General features: G+C 43.6%; 1 protein-coding gene across 1 annotated transcript in view; it reads right to left on the reverse strand.

Annotated features, from left to right (window-relative positions):
• Positions 1–22836, reverse strand: part of PTPRU (protein tyrosine phosphatase receptor type U) — a 422700-nt gene that overhangs the window by 159662 nt on the left and 240202 nt on the right. Inside the window, exon 8 of the mRNA XM_087727684.1 lies at positions 16889–17197. Within this exon, the coding sequence (XP_087583810.1) occupies positions 16889–17197 (309 nt within the window). The remainder of the gene's footprint in view (positions 1–16888; positions 17198–22836) is intronic.

The raw sequence follows: 22836 nt of genomic DNA on the forward strand, positions 1-22836 counted from the left end.
TGCTTTTTCCATCAATGCTGGCCTTTCGTTATCCTGGGCTGGATGAGTGGGGGCATTTACAGCGAACGGGGGGGCCTCCTGCCACTCCTCAGCCCCCCCGGGCTTTTGGCCCCCCCCAGACTTATAGGAGAGGGGGAATACAAGACAACCCCTGGAACTGGAGGTGGTAGAAAAAGCCTTGCAACAGAACCCACTAGACGATAGGAAAAAAGAAGAAATGGCTAGAATTAAGCATGGGATCTCTCTTTTAGACCAGGAGGATGTCGCCCGAAAACTTAGGGGGATTAAGCAAAACTCTTTTGAGCATGCTAACAAACCAGGTCGCTGGCTCTCTTATAGACTTCGAAAAGAAAGAGAGAGCAGACATATAGCTCAACTGCAGAATAGTAAAGGGGAATTAGTAGAAACCAAGGGGGAGAAACAGGAAATTATCCAAGGCTTTTTTCAGCAACTATATAGTAGGGAATAAGTTTCTGAGGTCCAAATTAAGGAATTTTTAGATAATGCAAATCTACCCAAGATCTCAAATGAAGCAAAAGGGGTACTGAACCAAAAGATAACATTAGAGGAACTAGAAAAGGCAGTTAAAAAAATGGGAAACAACAAAACTCCTGGCATGGATGGTTTGCCAGTTGAAATCTATAAATCTTTTTTGGAAATTTTAGGACAGGAGATGATAGCAATATTTAATGCTGTCTTGACGGATTCTATTGCACCGAAATCATGGGCCGAGGCTTATATAACCCTTTTGCCTAAAGTTGGAGCTGACCGTACCCAAATTAAAAACTATAGGCCCATTTCACTTTTGAATGTGGATTATAAAATCTTTGCAGCTATACTGGCAGATAGACTCAAATTTTTCCTTAACAAATTTATACACTCGGATCAGAACGGCTTCCTGCCGTCAAGGCATTTGAAAGACAATGTCAGAATTATTTTGGATGCCTTAGAATATTATGAAGCTCGGCCAGATAAACAAGTGGCATTTATGTTTCTTGACGCACAAAAGGCTTTTGATCGGGTAAATTGGAATTTTATGTTGTCACAACTAGAAAACATGAAGTTTGGAGAAAGTTTTTTAAATGCAATTCGGGCAATTTATGTACGACAAACCGCGACAATATTGGTAAATGGAGAAGAGGCGGGTGACATTGTGATTGGCAAAGGCACAAGACAAGGATGCCCGCTATCCCCCCTACTGTTTATCCTCACATTAGAACCCCTTCTTAGAATAGTGAGAAGCGATACACAAATTAAAGGGTTACGAGTTAAAGCTCAGGAATTCAAGGTCCAGGCTTTCGCCGACGACCTTGTCTTTATCCTGGAGGACCCTATGGAGTCTGGGATACAACTTTTATGTAAAATAGAAGAGTACGGTAGGATAGCGGGGCTACGTATAAACAAAGAGAAGACAAAACTGCTAATTAAAAATATGACTCTGAACCAGAAAAGGGAAGTACAAAGCCTGTTAGGGATCAACATGGCCCACAAAATACAATATTTGGGAATTTGGCTGACGGAGAGATGTTCCTCTATCAAGGTAGATAACTATATGAAATTACTACAACAGGTATCCAAAGATATGACTAATTGGAGTAGCAAACAATTGTCTCTGATGGGCAGGATCGCGACAGTCAAGACTTATGTATTACCAAAATTTTTGTTTTTGTTTCAAACGGCACCAACTAAATTGGACAAAAAAATTTTTAAATCCTTGGAGACAATAGTGACACAGTTTATATGGCAAGGCAAGAAAGCACGAATTAAAGCCCAAACTTTACAAAAACGCAGAGAACTGGGAGGCTTCGGAGTACCCAACTGGGAAGCATACTATAACGCAGCAATCATGACATGGGTGAAAGATTGGGTGATGCTGAATAGAAGGCGCCTATTGGCTATAGAGGGACATGACCTCCCCCAGGGATGGCATGCCTCCCTCTGGCAAGAAAGAGACACCCCCCATAGGTACTTCATGGGACATTATATTCGGAAGATTTTGATGGGGGTCTGGGAAAAAATGAGGAAAAAATATTATCTTAGGGTTCCGTGTTGGTTGGCACCATTAGAAGCCTTAACGCATCCGAGTTTATTTAATTGGACAAGAAACATAACATATAAAGATATTATGACAGAAGAGGGCAACATAAAAACAAAGATGGAATTAGAGCAACAGGGCAGGAATTTGGAATGGTGGGAATATTTACAGGTTAGAAACAGGTTTAAAAGTGATAAGGCACGTTTCGGGATCTACCCAAACCCTCAGGGGCTAGATAAGATCTTGTTTGGTGGAGACAAAAAAATGTTATCGAAGATCTACCAATTTTTGACCTGCCACGATACTAATGAAGAGATGGACAAAAGCCTTCTAACAGTATGGGAGAGAAACCTAGGTTATGAAATTGAAATGGGCAAATGGTGGGATCTATGGAGTAAGACCATTAAACTTACAACATCCACTGCATTCAAAGAAAACATATACAAGATGGTTTATAGGTGGCACTTCCCCCCAACGAGGTTAGCTAAGATGTTTCCTGGGTTATCTCCATTGTGTTGGAAATGTGGAAGAAAGGATGGCACATTCTACCATATTTGGTGGTCCTGTACTAAGGCCACGAAATATTGGAAAAGGATTAAAAAATGGTTAAAAGAGGTTACCGGGGCAAACATTGAATGGAGACCTGAGAACCTGTTACTAAGCATCAAACCAGATAACATAAGTAGTTCAATATGGCATTTGAGCCTGCATATAATTGTGGCCGCAAGAATAACCTATGCACAATTTTGGAAATCCACCACTATACCGCCGGAAGACGCATTAATTAAAAAGATCTACGAATGTGCAGAAATGGATAGAATGACGGGTTGGCTGAGGGATAAAGGAGAAACAGAACATTATCTTAGCTGGAACCTATGGTATATGTGGGCGACTAGGAGAACAGCAGGGACTTAAAATGGGGAAAGTTAACATAAGTACTGTAATAGATCCCTGAATCTTGCAATGAGAAGATGTGGCTTAGAGATCTAATAATTGAGGAAAGAAAGAAAAACTGGGCTGTGAATGACTGTCACCGTGGGGGGGGGAGGGGGGGTTGTATGTCTAAAACGGTATCTGTATCTGTATGTTTTACTTTATATTGTTATGTATGATTTGTCTTGTTTATGTCGTTGTATTTATGTCGCTGTATTGTGTTTTTCTGTTTTTTAAAGGTAATGTTTAATAAAAACTATATTTAAAAAAAAAAAAAAAAAAGACAACCCCTGTATACCATCTTCTGCGGGCTTTTCAAGCAACATTGGTTTCTTGTTATTCTGGGCTCTGACTATCTGTCTCTCCTCAACTATATGCCTGGGGCATTTGGACTGGCTTTTCCAGCCCCAACTGTTGCCATTATTACCTTCTCCAGCTGAACTTTTAAACAACAAGCCCTTATCTAACCACAATACCAGGACTCTTGGCCTCTCTGGACTGCACCCCCTCATTGAACTCATTGAACTCTTACTAGAACTTTTATCAGACTTACAGAAGAGAAGGTTAAGACTATTAAGACCTTTACATAAGCCTTATGCGTTCTTTGCACATCGCGCAATTTTTAATTTTTAAATTTTTAATTTTAATTGGTATGATGAGTGTATGAGATTGCATGTGATTGAGTGAATGCTCCCACTTTTTACTACCCTATATTGTTGTATTTATGTGTTCTTAATTATCACGTGGGGACTGTCTGAGTGAACGAATGAGTGTGTCTGATTCGGAGGGCCTGTCAGGGAATGCGGGAGCTGTAGGTGTGGTTGGGGGAACCACGGACACGGGAGTGGGCCGGAGCATTACGGTCGTAACGGGGAGGGGCAGATATGGCGGGGACTTTAGGGCTGGCCATTACCGGGGAAGGAGGGTTCGCTACGTCACAGAGATCCCTCCTTCCGGCCCTATGAGTCCCACTCCGAGGCCAGATGGCGCGAGTAGTCAGGACCCTGGTCTCCGGCTGTTGTCGCTAAATGCCAGGTCTGTTGTTCACAAGGCTCCCCTCGTCCGGGACTTAATTTTAGACGAGGGGGCAGACCTGGCATGTATTACTGAAACCTGGCTGGGCCCGGAGGGAGGAGTCCCCCTCGTAGAGATGTGCCCAGAAGGATTTCAGGTGCTTCATCAGCCGAGAGCTCAGAGAAGGGGTGGGGGTGTGGCTATTGTTATTCGGGAGTCTTTAGTACCTCGTAGGATCCCTGCTCCGGAGCTTGTCGGGTGTGAGTCCCTACTGGTGAAGCTGGACCTCAAGGGTCAAGTGGGCTTGCTGCTAACGTACCTGCCTCCCAACAGCGTTGCAGCAGCCCTCCCCTCGCTCCTCGAGTCGGTAGCCGAGCTGGCAATTGAGTTCCCCAGGCTTATGGTCCTGGGGGATTTCAATTTGCCTACGCTCGGTGAACACTCTGATGGGGCGCAGGAGTTCATGGCCTCCATGACAGCCATGGGCTTGACCCAGATAATTCGGGGCCCAACTCACTCTGCGGGACACACGCTCGACCTCGTATTTCTTTCGGAGCAGTGGATTTGTGATCTTGGTCTGAGGGGTAATGAGATCATACCCCTGTCGTGGTCAGACCACTGCCTACTGAGGCTTGACTTCCGAAGACCAAACCCCCACTGTAGGGAGGAGGAACCGACCAAGTGGTTCCGCCCCAGGCAACTTATGGACCCTTTGAGGTTCCAGACGGAGCTTGGGGTTATTCCTGATACTCTCGCCCACAGTCCGGTAGAGACTCTGGTTGCTGCCTGGCATTCGGCAGCATCGGAGACCCTCGACTGGATTGCGCCACTACGGCCCCTCCGAGGCGGCGGATCCCGGAGGCCTCCTTGGTTCACCGAGGAGCTCCGGGAGAGGAAGCGCCGGAGGAGACGCCTAGAGCACCAGTGGAGGTCCGATAAATCCGAATCGAACCGAGCACTCTTAACAACCTGCACCAAGGATTACATCAGGGCACTTAGGGCAGCAAAGAGATCTTATATTGCCACCTTGGTTGCGTCCGCCGAGTCCCGTCCAGCCGCCCTGTTTAGGATAACCCGTTCCCTCTTAAATAAGAGGGATACGGGGGACCCCTTGCAGGGTAGGGCTGAAGACTATGCCCAGTTCTTGGCGGACAAAGTTGCTCGGTTTCGGTCGGATTTGGACTCCACCTTTGCAGAGCCAGCCGTGACACGAGAGGACGATTTGGTAGACCATCGCTGGGTTGAGTTTCAGGATGTTACCCCCGGGGACGTGGACAAGGCCATGAGGGCTGTGAGTGCCTCCACCTGTGTACTGGACCCGTGTCCCTCCTGGCTGGTTGCTAACAGCAGGGAGGTGACACGGGGCTGGATCCAAGCGGTTATTACCGCCTCGCTTCGGGAGGGGCACTTCCCCGCCGCACTTAAAACGGCGGTGGTGAGACCCCTCCTGAAGAAACCATCTTTGGATCCAGCTGTACTTAACAACTATCGTCCAGTCTCCAACCTCCCCTTTATTGGGAAGGTTGTTGAGAAGGTGGTGGCCTACCAGCTCCAGCGGTCCTTGGAGGAAGCCGACTACCTGGACCCCTTCCAGTCCGGCTTCAGACCTGGTTACAGCACAGAAACCGCTTTGGTCGCATTGACCGATGATCTCTGGAGAGCCAGGGATGGAGGCCATCCCTCCATCTTGGTTCTCCTTGACCTCTCGGCGGCTTTCGATACCATCGACCATGGTATCCTTCTGCGACGACTGCGGGAGGTGGGGGTGGGAGGCACTGTTTTGCAGTGGTTCTCCTCCTACCTCTCGGACAGGTCGCAGTCGGTGTTGGTCGGGGGACAGAGATCGACCACGAGGCCCCTAACATATGGGGTGCCGCAGGGGTCGGTCCTGTCCCCCGTACTATTTAACATCTACATGAAACCGCTGGGCGAGATCATTCGGAGGCACGGGATAAGATACCATCAATATGCGGACGATACGCAGCTGTATCTGTCCGCCCCGTGCCAACTCAATGAAGCGGTGGACATGATGAGCCAGGGACTTGAAGCTGTTAGGGACTGGATGAGGGCTAACAAGCTTGTACTCAACTCAGAAAAGACCGAGTGGCTGTTGTGTTTCCCTCCCAAAAATTTGGCTAGTGTTCCACCACTCAGGCTGGGGGGTCAAATTTTACACCCCTCAGATAGGGTCCGCAACTTGGGAGTCCTCCTGGATCCACAGCTGACCTTTGATCACCACCTGTCGGCTGTGACCAGGGGGGCATTTGCCCAGGTTCGCCTGGTGCGCCAGTTGCGACCCTACCTGAACCGGGAGGCTCTCACAACAGTCACTCGCGCCCTCGTGACTTCTAGGCTGGAATACTGCAATGTGCTCTACATGGGGCTGCCCTTGAAGAGCATCCGGCGGCTTCAGCTAGTCCAGAATGCGGCCGCGCGAGTGATTGTGGGTGCACCTCGGTTCGCCCACATAACACCTATCCTCCGCGAGCTGCACTGGCTACCTGTTGATCTCCGTGTGCGCTTCAAGGTGCTTCTTACTACCTACAAAGCCCTTCATGGTAGTGGATCTGTGTACTTGGGAGACCGCCTCCTGCCAATTACCTCCTCTCGACCCATAAGATCGCATAGATTAGGCCTCCTCCGAGTGCCATCTGCCAGCCAGTGCCGGCTGGCAACTACGCGGAGGAGAGCCTTTTCAGTAGCAGCTCCGACCCTCTGGAACGATCTCCCCGTGGAGATTCGTACCCTCACCACCCTTCAGACCTTCCGCACAGCCCTTAAGATCTGGCTATCCCGTCAGGCCTGGGGGTAAGACCATAGTCCGCCCCCACCCGAATGTTGTATGAATGTTGCTTGGTTTTAATTATACATTGTGTTTTTTGTTATTGTATGTCTTCCCCTTCCATACAAGTTGTTAGCCGCCCTGAGTCCCCTCAGGGAAAAGGGCGGCCTATAAATAAACTCAACTGAAACTGAAACTGAAAGCAATCCTGGACGCAGCTATTTGTCAGTCCAAACTGGTAAATGCAAACAAATGAGCATCATTTCCCTCTGGAAAGTCTCTGGTTGTTTTTGGGAGGCTAAGACTGAGCAGGGCAACCGAGGAGGGTCTGCTAATGAGCCATTCCATTTCTTAATAGGAAATGCTTCCGTTATTTAATGTTTTGGAACAACCTTTGAAGGATCAAATGACAGCCAAGATTCCTTTTTCTCCATACCATTGATCTCAGTGGGAAGTGAATAAACTAGGAAAGGGGATGGCCTTGGAGCAACTCGGCTTTTGAGCTGCCCAGCTAGTGCCCAACAAAAATTGACAGTTTCCTGCAGTTAGCAGCCAGTTTGATGATGAAAGGGGCAGCCAAATGGGGGAAAGGGGCTCAGAGGAGCTTGTATGTCCTGGGATGAAGAGACCAGATTCAACTGGCACCCCACAAGGCCTTGCCTTCTTTGTTTAGAGCAATATCCTGTTGCTAGTAGCATTGCTCAAAGAACGCTGTTCCCATTTCTGCAGTTCCATCCTGAGGCTGGGAAAGGCAGGAGAACATTCTTCAATATTGAATGGAAGGGTTAATTTTATTCTGAGGTTTTTTTTGGGGGGGGGTGTTAAACTTTTTTTTACATTCCGTTTTAGTCGTTTGACTTGTCTAAGCCACCTCGACTACATTCAGAAAGCCAGAGTATAAATCAAAGAAATAAATTCTGGTGACACTAGAGAGACTTATGAAAGCTAGTTTGGTGCAGTGGTTAAAAGCACCACCGGGCTAGACAGCTGGAGACTGTAAGTTCCAGTCTTGCCTTAGGCAAAAAGCCAGCTGGACTTTGGACAAATTACTGTTTCTCAAACTTAGGAAGTCGGAAATGGGAAGCCACTTCTGAAAATCTTGCTCAGAAAACTGCATGAACGTGTTCAGGCAGTCACCAGGAGTCAAGAATGTCTCAAAGAGAGGAGTGGGAAGGGGAAAGAGAGAGAAGGGAAGGGGAGGGGAGGGCTTATACAGTAGTGGCCAAAATTATGGAAGCCTTTTGGGAAAAGTGCATTTTTGAGGCTTGATGGCTAATAACGCCATTTTGTTTTGGAGTAGTACCATAACATTATATATCAATGGAAAGATAATGTAATCAAGAATGTAATGCAACATAGTTTGTTCAATTATCTGTATTCTATGAAAAGTTATAGCCAAATATAGCCAGCAATAAAACCCAGTTAATAGAAGCAATCGTTCAATCTTGGTTTCACATTATAACAGCTGCAGAACTAAAAGACTTGGTTCACTCCATGGGAAGATGTTGTAAGGCCATAATTCATGCTAAAGGTTACTCAACCAAGTATTAACTGACATGGTGATAATTTTTGTATATCTCATTTTTTCTATGGTGATCATTTTTGAATATCTCATTTTTTTACATGTTTCATGTTTCTTCTTTATAACTGCTATTCTAGTAGCAAATCCTTCATAGAAGTTATTGCATTACATTCTTGATTAAATTATATTTCCATTGATATATAATTTTAGGATACTACTCCCCAAAAAGTGGTGTTACTAGCCATCCAACCTAAAAAATAATGTACACTTTTCCTAAAAGGTTTCCACAATTTTGGCCACTACTGTAATGTGCCAAACAGCCTTATGTACACCTAAGTGTATCTGTATAGCTAAGCCTTTGTGATTGACAGAAAGAGAAAGAATTCAGGGAGGGAGGGAGGGAGGGAGAGAGAGAGAGAGAGAGAGAGAGAGAGAGAGAGAGAGAGAGAGAGAGAGAGAGAGAGAGAGAGAGAGAGAGAGAATTTAGCACTTGCAGGAGGATTTTTTTTAATGTAATAGATCATCAAAAACAGGGCACTCTGTCTTTCTGTTTGCTTCTGCCCTACAGATCAAAGCAACTTTTCTAACCAATTACTTTTTATTTATACATGAAAGAGGACTCAACAGTTTCTCAAAAGCATAAATTTCTAATGAGTTCCCTTGGACAGTAACAATATATGAGAAATGAAGTTTCATAAGCCAGTCTTGGACAGGTTGAGATTGCCACATTAAATAAATTGGATAGGCAGATAATTGAAACAGACATGTACAATTTACAGAATCACCCTGTTCAGACAAAGATGTATTGATCCCTGGAGAAACATAGACAGCGCAGTAGATTAGACATCATATTCAACTCAAAGGCTAAGAAGGAAGTCTTGTTAATAAGAAAAACAGCTGGAGGCCTTACAGTAGAGCGAAAGCACAGCTGGAGCTACTGTAAAAGGGTACAAGATAGAAACAGCTGGAACAATTATGGCATGGTTAAAAACAGCAGGCAAAATTAATAGTTGAGGGGCAAAAATAGATTAGGAATGTAGAGCTGGACACAGCAAAAGCTGGTTAATTCAAGCTCTGGATCTCAAACAAGAATATTTTCAAGGCCAGTCCTAATATTAAGGTAAAGTTAGATAGCTGCAGAGGTGGGTTCCTACCAGTTCGCACCTATTCGGTAGAACCGGTTCATAAAATCTACCGAACCGGTTAGAAGAGGTTCCACCAGTGGACCTGGAAAGCAGGCCACACCTACAGGAGAGGTTCCAAAAATTTTTGAAACCCACCACTGGTCCTTGGATATGATTATTCTATACTATCATGCTCATATTTATAAAACTCAGTGCCTCTGTGAAAGGTAAGGATGACTACTGCGTTTGTGGTGCAATCAGAACATTGCGTCTGTTGAAGTTGTTTTAACGCAAACCAAAGATGCCTTTTAAAAAACAAGTTTACATTATATTCTGATGCATGCCAGTGCTGTGTGTGAGGTAATTTAAGGTGGTTCTGACAAGTGTCTTCATATCCGGTCACATGGGTGGCAAGCCACTCCCACAAAGGAGGCCACACCCACAGAGTAGGTTCGAACAATTTTTGAAACCCACCACTGGATAGCTGCTTCCTAAAGCTTGGTAGCTGGGGAAAACAACTAAGGGATGGCAGCCAGATGTTCCAGAAGAGAGGGAACTGATTGCTGCACAGCCAGACTCAAGACTTTAAACTAGATTGTGGCCTTCAAGGACAATGAAGGATGCTGGCTAAGAGTTCCTTTTGATTCATGATAGCAGTAATGGCTAACCTTTTTGTGGTCACTTGCCGAAAGCACGCCTCACCCCCCCCCGGTGCATACGCATGTGAACCCCCATTTTGGGACTAGCAGGCCTCCCTGCAGCATCCTGGGAACAGAAACAGGCCATGGGGGGAGCACCACACACACACCCCATGCCCCGTGCATATACGTGCAATCGCCTTGCCACCCCGCACATGCGTGCCCCCGCATGCACACACCCCCACATGTGTGGCAGAGATCAGGTGGCTGGTGGGAGGCATGCGGGCATGTGCAGTGGAGTTGAGCCGGAGTGACAACTTGCGTGCCTGCAGAGAAGGCTCTGTGTACCACCTGCGAGACACTTAGGGAGAGGTCAGTCCTGGATCTCTTGCAACTGTGCAATGATTCGAGGCTAATTCCCTGCTTGAGTCCTCCTCCCCTGGGTGTTTCCCAGCAGCTGGATATGCAACCTAATGTTTTGCCTCAAGCAGCAAAATTGCTGAAACCAGGTCTGTGTGGTATCTTTCCTCTTGTGGACAGTTATTCATGCATCTCTTGACATTAGAATAATCAGATAGCTACCTAATTAGTTCCATTTCAGCTGAGGAACACTATCAGTTAAACCTTCTATTGGTTAATACAAGTATAACAAGCTTGTTTGTTTGTTTGAACAGGTCATAATAGGTTTGTTCATAGCACAAGCAAGAGATAAAACTGATCTGGAAATCTTTTTAATGCTCCTGGATGAGAGGAAGCTAATGGCTACAGACTGCTTGAGTGGCAGCAATAGCAATAGCACTTAGATTTATATACCGCTTTACAGTGCTTTGCAGTCCTCTCTAAGCAGTTTACAGAGTCAGCATATTGCCCCAACAATTTGGGTCCGCATTTTACCCACCTCAGAAGGATGGAAGGCTGAGTCAATCTTGAGCCTAGTGAGATTTGATCTGCCAAATTGCAGGCAGCCGGCAGGCAGCAGAAATAGCTTGCAGTACTGCATTCTAACCACTGTGCCACCGAGATCCTACTATTGCCCAGTTAATGACCCACCCTATAGTCCCAGTAGCTCACCAAATGGGTCGGCAACACAATATATTTTTGTGTATTGTTCAAAGCCTGGTGCCTCTCAAAAAAGATAGACTACAGTGCCCTATTCATGGCAGAGATGCTTCACTCACAGTGACTGCAGCAGAACACAATTCCCACCCTCTCTGTGTCATTTCCAACTGCAGTGGCATTCGACCATGCCCATTGCCAGTGACTGAGCCTGCTCATGCTCTGTGCACCTGAGTGTTATGAACTATACACCAAGTGGTTCCAGAGAAATGTGGGCATTATTAAAATTAAGCCCCACTAATATCCTCTCTCCAATTGAGTCTTTAGCAGTAACAAGCTCTTCCAGGTTAATTGCTAATACTTAAAGCTGAAACAGAAATGTGGAGATTAATTACAATGTAACCTGGAATTGTAAAGTCTTATGATAAGGCTCTGAATGAAAACCTAAACAATTGTCCTGTGATTAATGTTGGCATTTACTCTGAACTTTTAAAGTGGAGTTAATTGCAAATGATGGGAGAAACACAGAAGGTCTGCGCTCAACCGCCGCCCTAAAGTCTATGAACAATGTTGCAGTAACATCCTTTCCACAGATAAACAGGACCTGCTTCCAAATAATGATGCTTAAATATTCAATGGTAGCAACAGATGCTTCTCACTGTGCTAAGCAGAAGAGAAACAGAGGTTTAAACTAAACTGTCGATAGTGGAGAACACGGTTCTCCAACATCATACTACAGCATCTCCATATATAATATGGGTGAAGAGGGGCATAATACAGAGATACAGAGATAGAACCTCTGAGATTTAATCCTTCCACTTTCCAATTCAGCTTTCTAAGCAACCAAGACAAGGTCAGTTGAGGGAGGGAAGAAAGTAAACTCACAATGCAATGCATAAAAATACATATTTCAGATTAAATGCTTTCAATTTAAATGCTAATTCTGGCACATTTTTTTTCCTTTAGTGCACAGAGTGATTCAGAAACCGGATGGAAATTATTTCTGAAGGTGTGCAATGTAAAAATGACCAGAAATCAACCAGCCTACTCATTGAAAGAATGATTTTAGTTGGGACTTCAACTACTTGGTGGCATCAAAATACTGAGACACCAAACAATATTAGAGCCTTATTTCATGGGTAATCATCATTGAAGCTTTTCCGGAATGATATGGCATTCATTAAGTCCCTGTCTTTTGCTCTCTAAAGAATGATTTCCTAGATGAGATCTGTTGCTGACCCTTAACAGAAACAACCAAACAACTATTGAATGGTTGACTTACTACCATCCATTTAGCAGCCATTTAAAGTTACAATGGCACAGAAAAAAATGACTTATGACTGGCTTTCATGTTTTTGTTAGTTGCAAAGTCGTGTCCGACCCATTGTGACTCCATGGACAATGTTCCTCCAGGCCTACCTGTCCTCTACCATCCTCTGGAGTCCACTTAAGCTCACGCCCACCGTGACTCCATCCAGTCACCTCATTCTCGGATGTCCCCTCCTTCTTTTGCCCTCAATCTTTCCTACCATTAGGCTCTTCTCATTTGGCGGCCAAATTATTTGAGTTTCCTCTTCAGGATCTGGCCTTCTAAAGAGCAGTCAGGATTGATCTTCTCTAGGACTGATTGGTTTGATCGCCTTGCAGTCCAAGGGACTCGCAGGAGTCTTCTCCAGCACCAGAGTTCAAAGGCCTCCATTGTTTGGCACTCAGCCTTTCTTATGGTCTAACTTTCACAGCCAAGTATTGTAACTGGAAAAACCATAGCCTGGACTATACACACTTTTGTTGGCAGGGTGATGTCATTATATCACAGACTCCATCCAGCCACCTCATTCTCTGCCGTCCCCTTCTTCTTTTGCTCTCAATCTTTCCCAGCATTAGGCTCTTCTCCAGTGAGTCCTTCCTTCTCATTAGGTGGCCAAAGTCTTTGAGTTTCCTCTTCAGGATCTGGCCTTCTAAAGAGCAGTCCGGATTGATCTCTTCTAGGACTGACCGGTTGGATCACCTTGCAGTCCAAGAGACTAGTAGGAGTCTTCTCCAGCACCATAGTTCAAAGGCCTCCATTCTTTGGTGCTCAGCCTTTCTTATGGCTTTCATACTTACCTGAATCCCCATGGTCATGTGATCAAAATTTGGATGCTGGCATGTACTTATGACAGTTGCAATGTCCTGTGATCCCCATTTGTAACCTTCCCAGTCCGCTTCTGACAAGCAAAGTCATTGAGGGATGTCAGATTCACTTAACAACTGCATGATTCACTAGTGGTTTGCTTAACAACTATGGCAAAAAGGATCATAAAATAGGGAAAACTCACTTAGCAATGGAAATTTTGGGCTCGATTGTGTGGTCATAAATTGAGGACTATCGGTATACATGGGATCATCAATGTAGCTGCTTTGAAAGTACCACCAGAGGAATGCTAATCAAGGGCCATGCCACATCTGTTAATATAAATATCCTTTGAAACAGGATACAATGCTTATTCAGGCCAGAAGTAATAAATAACCTGACTACAGAACAGACCTAAGAGAGAGACTGACATTAAGGCTTTTGGTCATCATTAGTATTTACCATGGAGAGATGTGTCGAGCTTAATTAATTGGTATGAAGCCAGTGAATAAAAGTCAGTCACTGATGATAACATAATTAGAATAATTGCTATTGTTATTAAATCTTCAGTCTGTGTTGCCAAAGGATAAAAAATAAACAGTATTCTCTGAGGAGAAATATCTGGACTCTCCCAAAATAGAAAAGCCAAGGAAGGATTTTGTTCTTATAAATCTTAAACAGTTTTAATGTTTTTACATCCCAGTTTTAAGTGTTGAAATCCACCCAGAATCACTTGAAAATGAGACAAGCAGCATACAGTATAAATTTAATAAATAAATAAACAAATCAATAAATTGCTCATTCTTGCTGACTTTTCATTTGTGGGAGGAATCTATACAGAAGAATTCTTGGCTGAAGACATCCGCTTCAGGGAAAATAGAATTTCTTAATATTGTTTGCCATGTGTCAGGCCTGGAAGCCATCTTTTACATTGGGCCTTCTGCTGTGGGATAATGGGAGTGGGGATTAGATGGAGTATGGGTAATATCAGTGGTGGGTTTCAAAAATTGTTCGAACCTACTCTGTGGGTGTGGCCTCCTTTGTGGGAGTGGCTTGCCGCCCATGTGACCGGATATGAAGATGCCAACGACACTTGTCAGAACCACCTTAAATTACCTCACACATAGCACTGGCATGCATAAGAATATGATGTAAACTTGTTTTTTAAAAGGCATCTTTGGTTTGCGTTAAAACAACTTTAGAGCCGAGGTGGCGCAGTGGTTAAATGCAGCACTGCAGGCTACTTCAGCTGACTGCAGTTCTGCAGTTCGGCTGTTCAAATCTCACCGGCTCAGGGTTGACTCAGCCTTCCATCCTTCCGAGGTGGGTAAAATGAGGACCCGGATTGTTGTTGGGGGCAATATGCTGACTCTGTAAACCGCTTAGAGAGGGCTGAAAGCCCTGTGAAGTGGTATATAAGTCTAACTGCTATTGCTATTGCTATTGCTAACTTCAACACACACAATGTTCTGATTGCACCACAAACGCAGTAGTCATCCTTTCCTTTCACAGAGGCACTGAGTTTTATAAATATGAGCATGATAGTGTAGAATTATCATATCCAAGGACCAGTGGTGGGTTTCAAAAAAGTTTGGAACCTCTTCTGTAGGTGTGGCCTGCTTTCCGGGTCCACTGGTGGAACCTCTTCTAACCGGTTCGGTAGATTTGATGAACCGGTTCTACCGAATAGGTGCGAACTGGTAGGAACCCACCTCTGGGTAATATATAGTCTAAAAAACATTCCTTTGTCAGAGAGTCAAGGACACCTTGCCCTGCAGCTGTGATGGTGTGCCTGGGAGGCATCTCCAGTTTTGGATGGTGCCTGATTGGGTCATGTGATGGACATGTGTGTGTTGGGCAGGGACTTGAAATTTTTTTGGGGTGGGGAAAACCTGGAAACTTTCAGATTCTGTTTTCCCCAGATGTGCCAATATGATGTCTCTAATAAAATGGAAATTTGAGAAAACTCAAACGTTGGAGTCTTCTTTCATTGGGGGTATTACTTGGAACCCTGACATTATGTTCATTATCCAATTTATTCCTTACAGCACTAGGCTTCTATTTGCAGAAGGAAGGAAGACTGAGGAACGCTGAGGGAATTTTTTCCCCCTTATGATGAGGGGAAGGAAGGAAAGATTCACAATTGTTGACTTCCCCCATCTTGCAGCATGAAATGATTTGACATGTCCTTTTCCTCCTTGTTCTGTTCCTGTGCTAGTTTGCTGCGCTTTATCGTAATCCCCTTTTCACATCCATTCCTATCTGAGGGCAAGGGTTTGTCAGGTTCAGATCCTTCAGCTCAAGTAACCAAAGGAGAATTAAATAGCTGCCATTTCCTCCAGTCTGTCTCCACCGCTCCTGTCTTGTTCCTCCTTCCACACTGCCTCACAATTGATGCTTACATTTCAAACTGCCTCTTGTCTTTGGGTGCTCACCATGAGATCAATCAAAGAAACAGAACCGAGAGGAGAAAAGAACAATAATCAGCCGGTTTCATGCATGTCTAAATAAGGCCTAGTGGTAACCATGGTAACAGCAATGAAATGCTATCCTCTATCACGGTATGATCTCTTGTTTCTGCCACTCCTCATCTACAAGGCTGCCTGGAATGAACAGGCTCATTCCATGTAAAAGCATGAAATTCAGAAGAACGGTTGTTTTAAACCCTAAATGCTGATAAGATATCCAGGCAAAGTCCTCTGGTTGTTGAAAAGGACCATACGACTACTACTCAATGTTTAAATTCCCAAAGGCCTGTTGCATTGTTCTGAACTCCGGTTTAATTTCCTTCCTTCCAGGTCCTCCATCTCAAATATTTATATTTTGCTTCATTGACAATGTTCGTTATAACTAAAAGCAGAATGAAACCATCATCTCTCCATTAAAAAAAAAACCAACCTAGATTGTCAAAGAGGTATAAGGCGGTGAGGCAAAGGACAGATGTGAGGGAAGGGAAAAAAACCCTCGTTTCTATTTTCTCCACTCTTCATGTTTTTTCCTCTGTTAATGAAGAAACTCGCAACTTTGGATATCTTCCAAAGAGAAACAAGCTAGACAAAAGTCTCACACATTCATTTGAGTCTAATTTAGCAGGTATAGTTTTCTCCCAGAAAAGAGCAGATCTTGTGGCACCTGTTTCACCATCTCTCTAATTTAGCATTACTATTATAGTTGAATGTACTGTGATGGAACCTCAGACCTCTCAAATTTTTCTGTTCAATGACAGGTTAACTGGATCTTTGTTTGCTCCAAATGAGCAGTCAGATGCCTACATTCACAGATATCACCTAAAATCACACATTTCAGTTCTTCCCCTCTCCTCACTGAAGAAATGTGCAAATATTTTGCTCATGTAAGTAAAATATATGTACACATATATACATGCATATACACAGAGAGACAGAGACAGACAGAGACAGACAGACAGACAGACAAAGATGGAGAGAAAGACAGAGAGAGAGAGAGAGAGAGAGAGAGAGAGAGAGAGAGAGAGAGAGAGAAACAGAGAGAGACAGATGAGAGGGAGGGAAAGAGAGGGGGAGAGGGAGAGAATGAATTTCATTTTTCTCCACCAATCGCTCAATTAATTTGATGAAGATGCTCAAAAGATGTTCTTCACAGATGTTCAGAAAGGTGTAAATGTCAGATGCTGACTGAGATACAAAACTCACCATCTTCATCAGTCTGAAATATCATCTCTTTGCCTTCTTTCCGGCCTTCAGGATTGGACAGGATGAGCTTGACATGGACATTTTTATAAGGCAGAAGGTTCTTGATGGTGTAGTGGTTGGTGCCATGCTCCATCTTCACACATTCACGAAAGGTCTGGTTATGGCCAGTGCCTACAGCATAGCGATAGCAGAGTGTGACAGTATATGTGTGACAGCGTGTCAGGTTGTAACCCAGAGGCTCCCACTGAAGGATCAGCTGCCTGGATTGGATCTCTGCAAAGGCAAGGCCTTTGGGGGCCCTCATAGGTTCTGCAGAAAGAGATGGAGAAAGAACAAAATAAAAAAAAGCAAAATCAGTAACTATCAGGACACTGGGAAAGGACAATACTTTGTCAACTTCCAGTGGAGAAGGACGCTGAGAATGAAAAGGCATTACAACCTCTGGGGTAGCAGAAAATTAAATTTAGATCAGCTGGAGGAAGATATAATAAATATGAGAGAATGGTTTGAATCTGTTTACAGGTAGTCCTCAACTTACAACGATTCATTTAGTGACCCTTTGAAGTTACAATGGCACTGAAAAAAAGGGGCATGACCATTTTTCACACTTAGCGCAAGATGCCTTACCCTCACGGTCACATGATCAAAATTCAGACACTTGGCAGCTAGCTCATAATTTATGACAGTTCATCTTTTGCAGCCTTCTACTAAACAGAGTCAATGGGAAAACCAGATTCATTTTACAACAGTATTATTGACAACGGCAGTGATTCACATAACAAATGTGGCAAGAAAGGTAATAAAAACGGGCAAAACTCACTTAACAACTGTCTCACTTAGCAATGGAAATGTTGGGCTCAATTGTGGCTGTAAGATTACAAGGATTACCTTTATACCCTTCCAATCAATCAATCAATCATGTGTAATAACTGCTTGCCATAAAGCATGGTCCCGAACCACAGCTATGATTCTTTGTGAAAACAGTTGTAATTGAGTACTTGAACCAGAAAGCCTGACCATGTGAAATCCTTTAGCCCTTGCACTTCTTAACAGAATAAGAGAATAACAAAATAACAGAATTGGGAGGGACCATGGAGATCCTTTAGTCCAACCCCCTGCTTAAGCAGGAGCCCCTATAGTGTTTCAGACAAATGGTTCTCCAATTTCTTCTTAAACATTTCTGGTGTTGGAGCACTGGCAACTTCTGGAGGCAAGTTGTTCCACTGATGAATTGTTCTAAGTGTCAGGAAATTTCTTCTAGAACCTAAGGACAGTTAGAACAATTAATTTGTTGTTCCCACTCTCCAACATTGACATGATAACTCCCTATTATCCAACAGACGTGGCAAAACACAGAGTTTTACATGAGTCATGCTATTGTACCAGTACCCTCAGAAGACAAGGAAAGTCCCAGAATTGTTATGTACCACAATTGCATTGTGTCAGAATCTATTAGAACAAACCCCATGCCAATGTTTATGTACGCGTGATGTTCTTCTCCTCTTTGAATGTTTTAATCTTATTTTTTTTAAAAAAAATGATTTCCCTGTATGATCTGATCTCCAATCGTAATAAATAAAACAACAGAAACCAGAGGGCCTGACAACGACAGAAGAACAGTCATTAATCTTATATGGCAAGACCACTGCTGAAGAACAGAGGTGGAACTCTGACACCAGAGCAGAATATCCTGCAGGAAGGAAGCTCCTCAAGAAGGAAGAAACCCCCCACTGGTTTCTAAAAGCATCCTGTTCTAAAACAGAGGTGAACATCCTATGACTCCGGGGTTTATGTTCATCCAGCTCTCAAATTAATTTTAAAGGTCTTTGCAAGCAAACAAGCAATTTAGGTTTCCGGCAAAAGCAATATATCCCTTCCTTGGCACATTATATGTAAGGAGGGAGGGAGGAGTGCCAGAAAATTATAAATGCCCCAAAATAATTTTTTTTTTTTAAAAAAAAGGTGCCTCATCCTTCTTTGGCATTGGTTGCACCCATCCTTATCACAAGATCTTTCCTCAAAGGATGGCCCTATGGAAATTCAGAGCGTGATGGAAAAGCGTGAACCAACCTTCCTCTCAAGAGATTATTCAATGGCAAAGAAGGCCTTACAACATGCCCAAGAGATATATATATCTTCCATATATAGAAGCAATATGTGTTACCCATCATGAAAGGATCCCTCATGGGTTCTGCAGAAGAACCGAGGTGGCGCAGTGGTTAAATGCAGCACTGCAGGCTACTTCAGCTGACTGCAGTTCAGCAGTTTGGCTGTTCAAATCTCACCGGCTCAGGGTTGACTCAGCCTTCCATCCTTCCGAGGTGGGTAAAATGAGGACCCGGATTGTTGTTGGGGGCAATATGCTGACTCTGTAAACCGCTTAGAGAGGGCTGAAAGCCCTATGAAGCGGTATATAAGTCTAACTGCTATTGCTATTGCTAAATAAAAGTGGGAGACAGAATGAAAAACAGCAAACTTCAGTAACTAATTTAGGTGGAGGGGAAACATGCTTGTAGGAAGAGCTGCATTCTATCTGGACGCTCAGCTTTATAGGTAGTCTTTGACTTACAACTGTTTGTTTAGCACAGGAGTATCAAACTTGATTTAAATACAATAGCAGAGTTGAAAGGGACCTTGGAGGTCTTCTAGTCCAACCCCCTGCCTAAGCAGGAAACCCTTTACCATTTCAGACAAACAGCTATCCAACATCTTCTTAAAGACTTCCAGTGTTGGAGCATTCACAACTCCTGGAGGCAAGCTGTTCCACTGATTAATTGTTCTAACTGTCAGGAAATTCCTCCTCAGTTCTAGGTTGCTTCTCTCCTTGATTAGTTTCCACCCATTGCTTCTTGCTCTGCCCTCAGGTGCTTTGGAGAATAGTTTGACTCCCTCTTCTTTGTGGCAACCCCTGAGATATTGGAACACTGCTATCATGTCTCCCCTAGTCCTTCTTTTCGTTAAACTAGACATACCCAGTTCCTGCAACTGTTCTTCATATGTTTTAGTCTCCAGTCCCCTAATCCTCTTTGTTGCTCTTCTCTGCACTCTTTCTAGAGTCTCCGTATCTTTTCTACATCATGGCGACCAAAACTGAATGCAGTATTCCAAGTGTGGCCTTACCAAGGCATTATAAAATGGTATTTCATTGAAAGCTGCATCAGGGTTGTGTGTCCAAGGGGTGTGGCAAGCTTGACATCACTTGTGTCGGGTGCGCCAGTGGTGGCCCGAGCACCCTGCCAGTGAAAATAGGCTCCCGAGCTTGGTTTTTGGCTGCAAGGCCTCCTGCAACCCTCTGCCAATGAATACAGAGCTCAGGAGGGCTGTTTTTGTTGGCAGAGGCACCACAAGGCAATCCTTCACTGTTTCCAGGAAACACCATGAGCCAGATCTAAGCACACTGTGAGCCGGATCCAGCTATCGGGCCTTGAGTTTGACACCCCTGGTTTAGCCATTGTTCAAAGCAATTTGCAGTCTGGGTGTGACTCACTTAACAATTGTTTCGCTTAGCAATGGAAATTCTGGGCCCAAAGGTGTCAAGGACCACCTGTACCTGGTTAATAAAGGCAGCTTTTACACTCAGTGGCTGCATTAATTACAACAACATACTTATTCTGTATGATATAAGGATGGTAGAGGACAGGAAGGCCTGGAGGAACGTTGTCCATACGTCGCGATGGGTCGTACACGACTTTGCAACTAACAACAACAATTTATCCTATTCACTGAATTACTTCATTTTCTAAATTGCAGAATAAACAACCTCAAAGGCTAAGTCCATACCCAATCATCTACTAACCAACAGACCAAGTTGAACTAGAATTAAGAAAAATGATTCGTTTTGCAATGTTCTGAAAGCAAAACAAGCCATCCCAATCTCAGAACAAGACATTTCAAGACTTCTGAAAGTGATCCTTCTAGGAACCAGTAGTGCTGAAACACTCAGAGCACCTGTGCTTTGAGAATGGTCCGTTTCCAAAAACAACAAATGACCCATTTTGATATCGGAAAGTTCCACCCTGAATTATTTTGCCCACCACAGAAGCTTAGCATATCATGTGGACGCACCTGCTAGGTTTATAATTGACCTGGTGAAGAGTAAACGATCAAGTTATGAGTATTAGGAGAACAAACCACTGTATGTAAAGATCAGTTCCCTAAACACCAGAAGAATCCAATAAGAAAGCTTCCTCAGATTAAATAAACTAAGGTCAGCTCCCTAGTTGTTAAACTGGATTATGTTTAATGAACTCGGGCACACTAAAGCTAACCGTCCCAAGATATGATAAAATGCCCTTAAACATTGCTATTCAATAATTTTGGAATATCTACAACCATTTGTGCATCTCTTTCACCGAATGTTGTACAGAAATAACTTTTGATATGACTGGAGAGAGAGAAATGACACAACACAGCACCATACCGGTAACTCAAAAGACTCCCAAGTAATGGTTTTGGAAGCAATTTTAAGTACTGGGTCATCTGAACTGTGCCTCTTGCGTCCATGCATAGGAAATAGCCCTGAACAATATTATACCATCCAGTTTGGAATCTGCAGCAGCCTTCATAGAGATACGAGATATTTTACATCTCTCCAAAATAAACTTATCAACCTATTCATAAGTAGGTGAAGCAAATGCACACGGAACAGCAATTTCAAGCGCTGTAGGAACAGACAGCAAAAGTTGATGGTGCTGCAAAAATTAGGTTTTAAAGCCATGACAAGCTCCTTCCCCTTGTGCCTCTCCAGGTGTTTCTGCCTTGTTAGATTTTTGGATTATTTTTTTTTCATCATCGTCACACACGCACACACACACAGACACACTCACACACAAATATAACTTTAGAGGAAGAAATAAACCAAGACCTAAGCAAAATGCAGACATCGCTTTTCCTCTGTGGATCTTCAGAAATGTACTCTTTCCAATCGATCTAATCATTTTGCCTTTTTCCTCCCCTGCCTCTCTAATGATAAAAATCTATCACTTTTATGGGAGCTGTTTTTCTCGCTGCTGTTCTTTTTAAAGCATTTTGGTTGTCCGTGTAGGGTTTAAAGTTGTGACAGAACTCTAAGTGGGGATACATTTCAGTAAAATTACCGTCTCTATTTTAACTTTTGTTGCGAAAAGAACTTGTGTCCTGCTCGATTTAGTTTCCATATTCGAAGACTGCTTTGCAGAAACTATATACCTGAATGCTAAGAACTTCAGAGCTCTGAAGGGCTTTGAGCCTCTTGAACGTTGAAGAAAGTGGATTTATAGTCTTTTTCCTGCTGATTTACATTTCATCTTTGTGGGACCTATTTTTTAAAAAATTGATTTATTCATGTAGGTATTTCATACTATGCTCCTTGAGGATGCACACACGCACACTCAAATAACTCTAATAAAACACTCGGATCTTAAAGTCATGGCAACAACAGGCAAAGCAAAAGAGCAACCAAAATAAATTTTAAAAAAATTAAGAAAAGAAATATAAAAGTCAACCAAGATTCGGGTAGTAAAATTGATACACTTTGTCATTTCTCTCCCCTCACTTGGTTTATTTAAAAATGATCTGTACACACTATTCCCATTTAAACTATCTCAAAGAGGCTTATTTGCAATTCTACCTCCCACTCTCACAGGAGCAAATTTTCTTGTGAATGGTCAGCAAGAACAATGGGATGATTTCAAACTGGAATAAAAAGCAAATTTGGAAACTGAATAATAATTATCTCCAGTATACAGGTAAAGGTTCCCCTCGCACATATGTGCTAGTCGTTCCCAACTCTAGGGGGCGATGCTCATCTCCATTTCAAAGCCGAAGAGCCAGAGCTGTCTGGAGACGTCTCCGTGGTCATGTAGCTGGCATGACTATATGCCGAAGGTGCATGGGAAGCTGTTACCTTCCCAGCACAAGTGGTCCCTATTTTTCTACTTGCATTTTTATATGCTTTTGAACTGCTAGGT

The sequence above is a fragment of the Thamnophis sirtalis genome, unplaced genomic scaffold, assembly GCF_051295495.1.
Source record: "Thamnophis sirtalis isolate CommonGarterSnake01/CBP01778 unplaced genomic scaffold, rThaSir2_p1.2 scaffold_13, whole genome shotgun sequence".
In the NCBI taxonomy this organism is placed as follows: domain Eukaryota; kingdom Metazoa; phylum Chordata; class Lepidosauria; order Squamata; family Natricidae; genus Thamnophis; species Thamnophis sirtalis.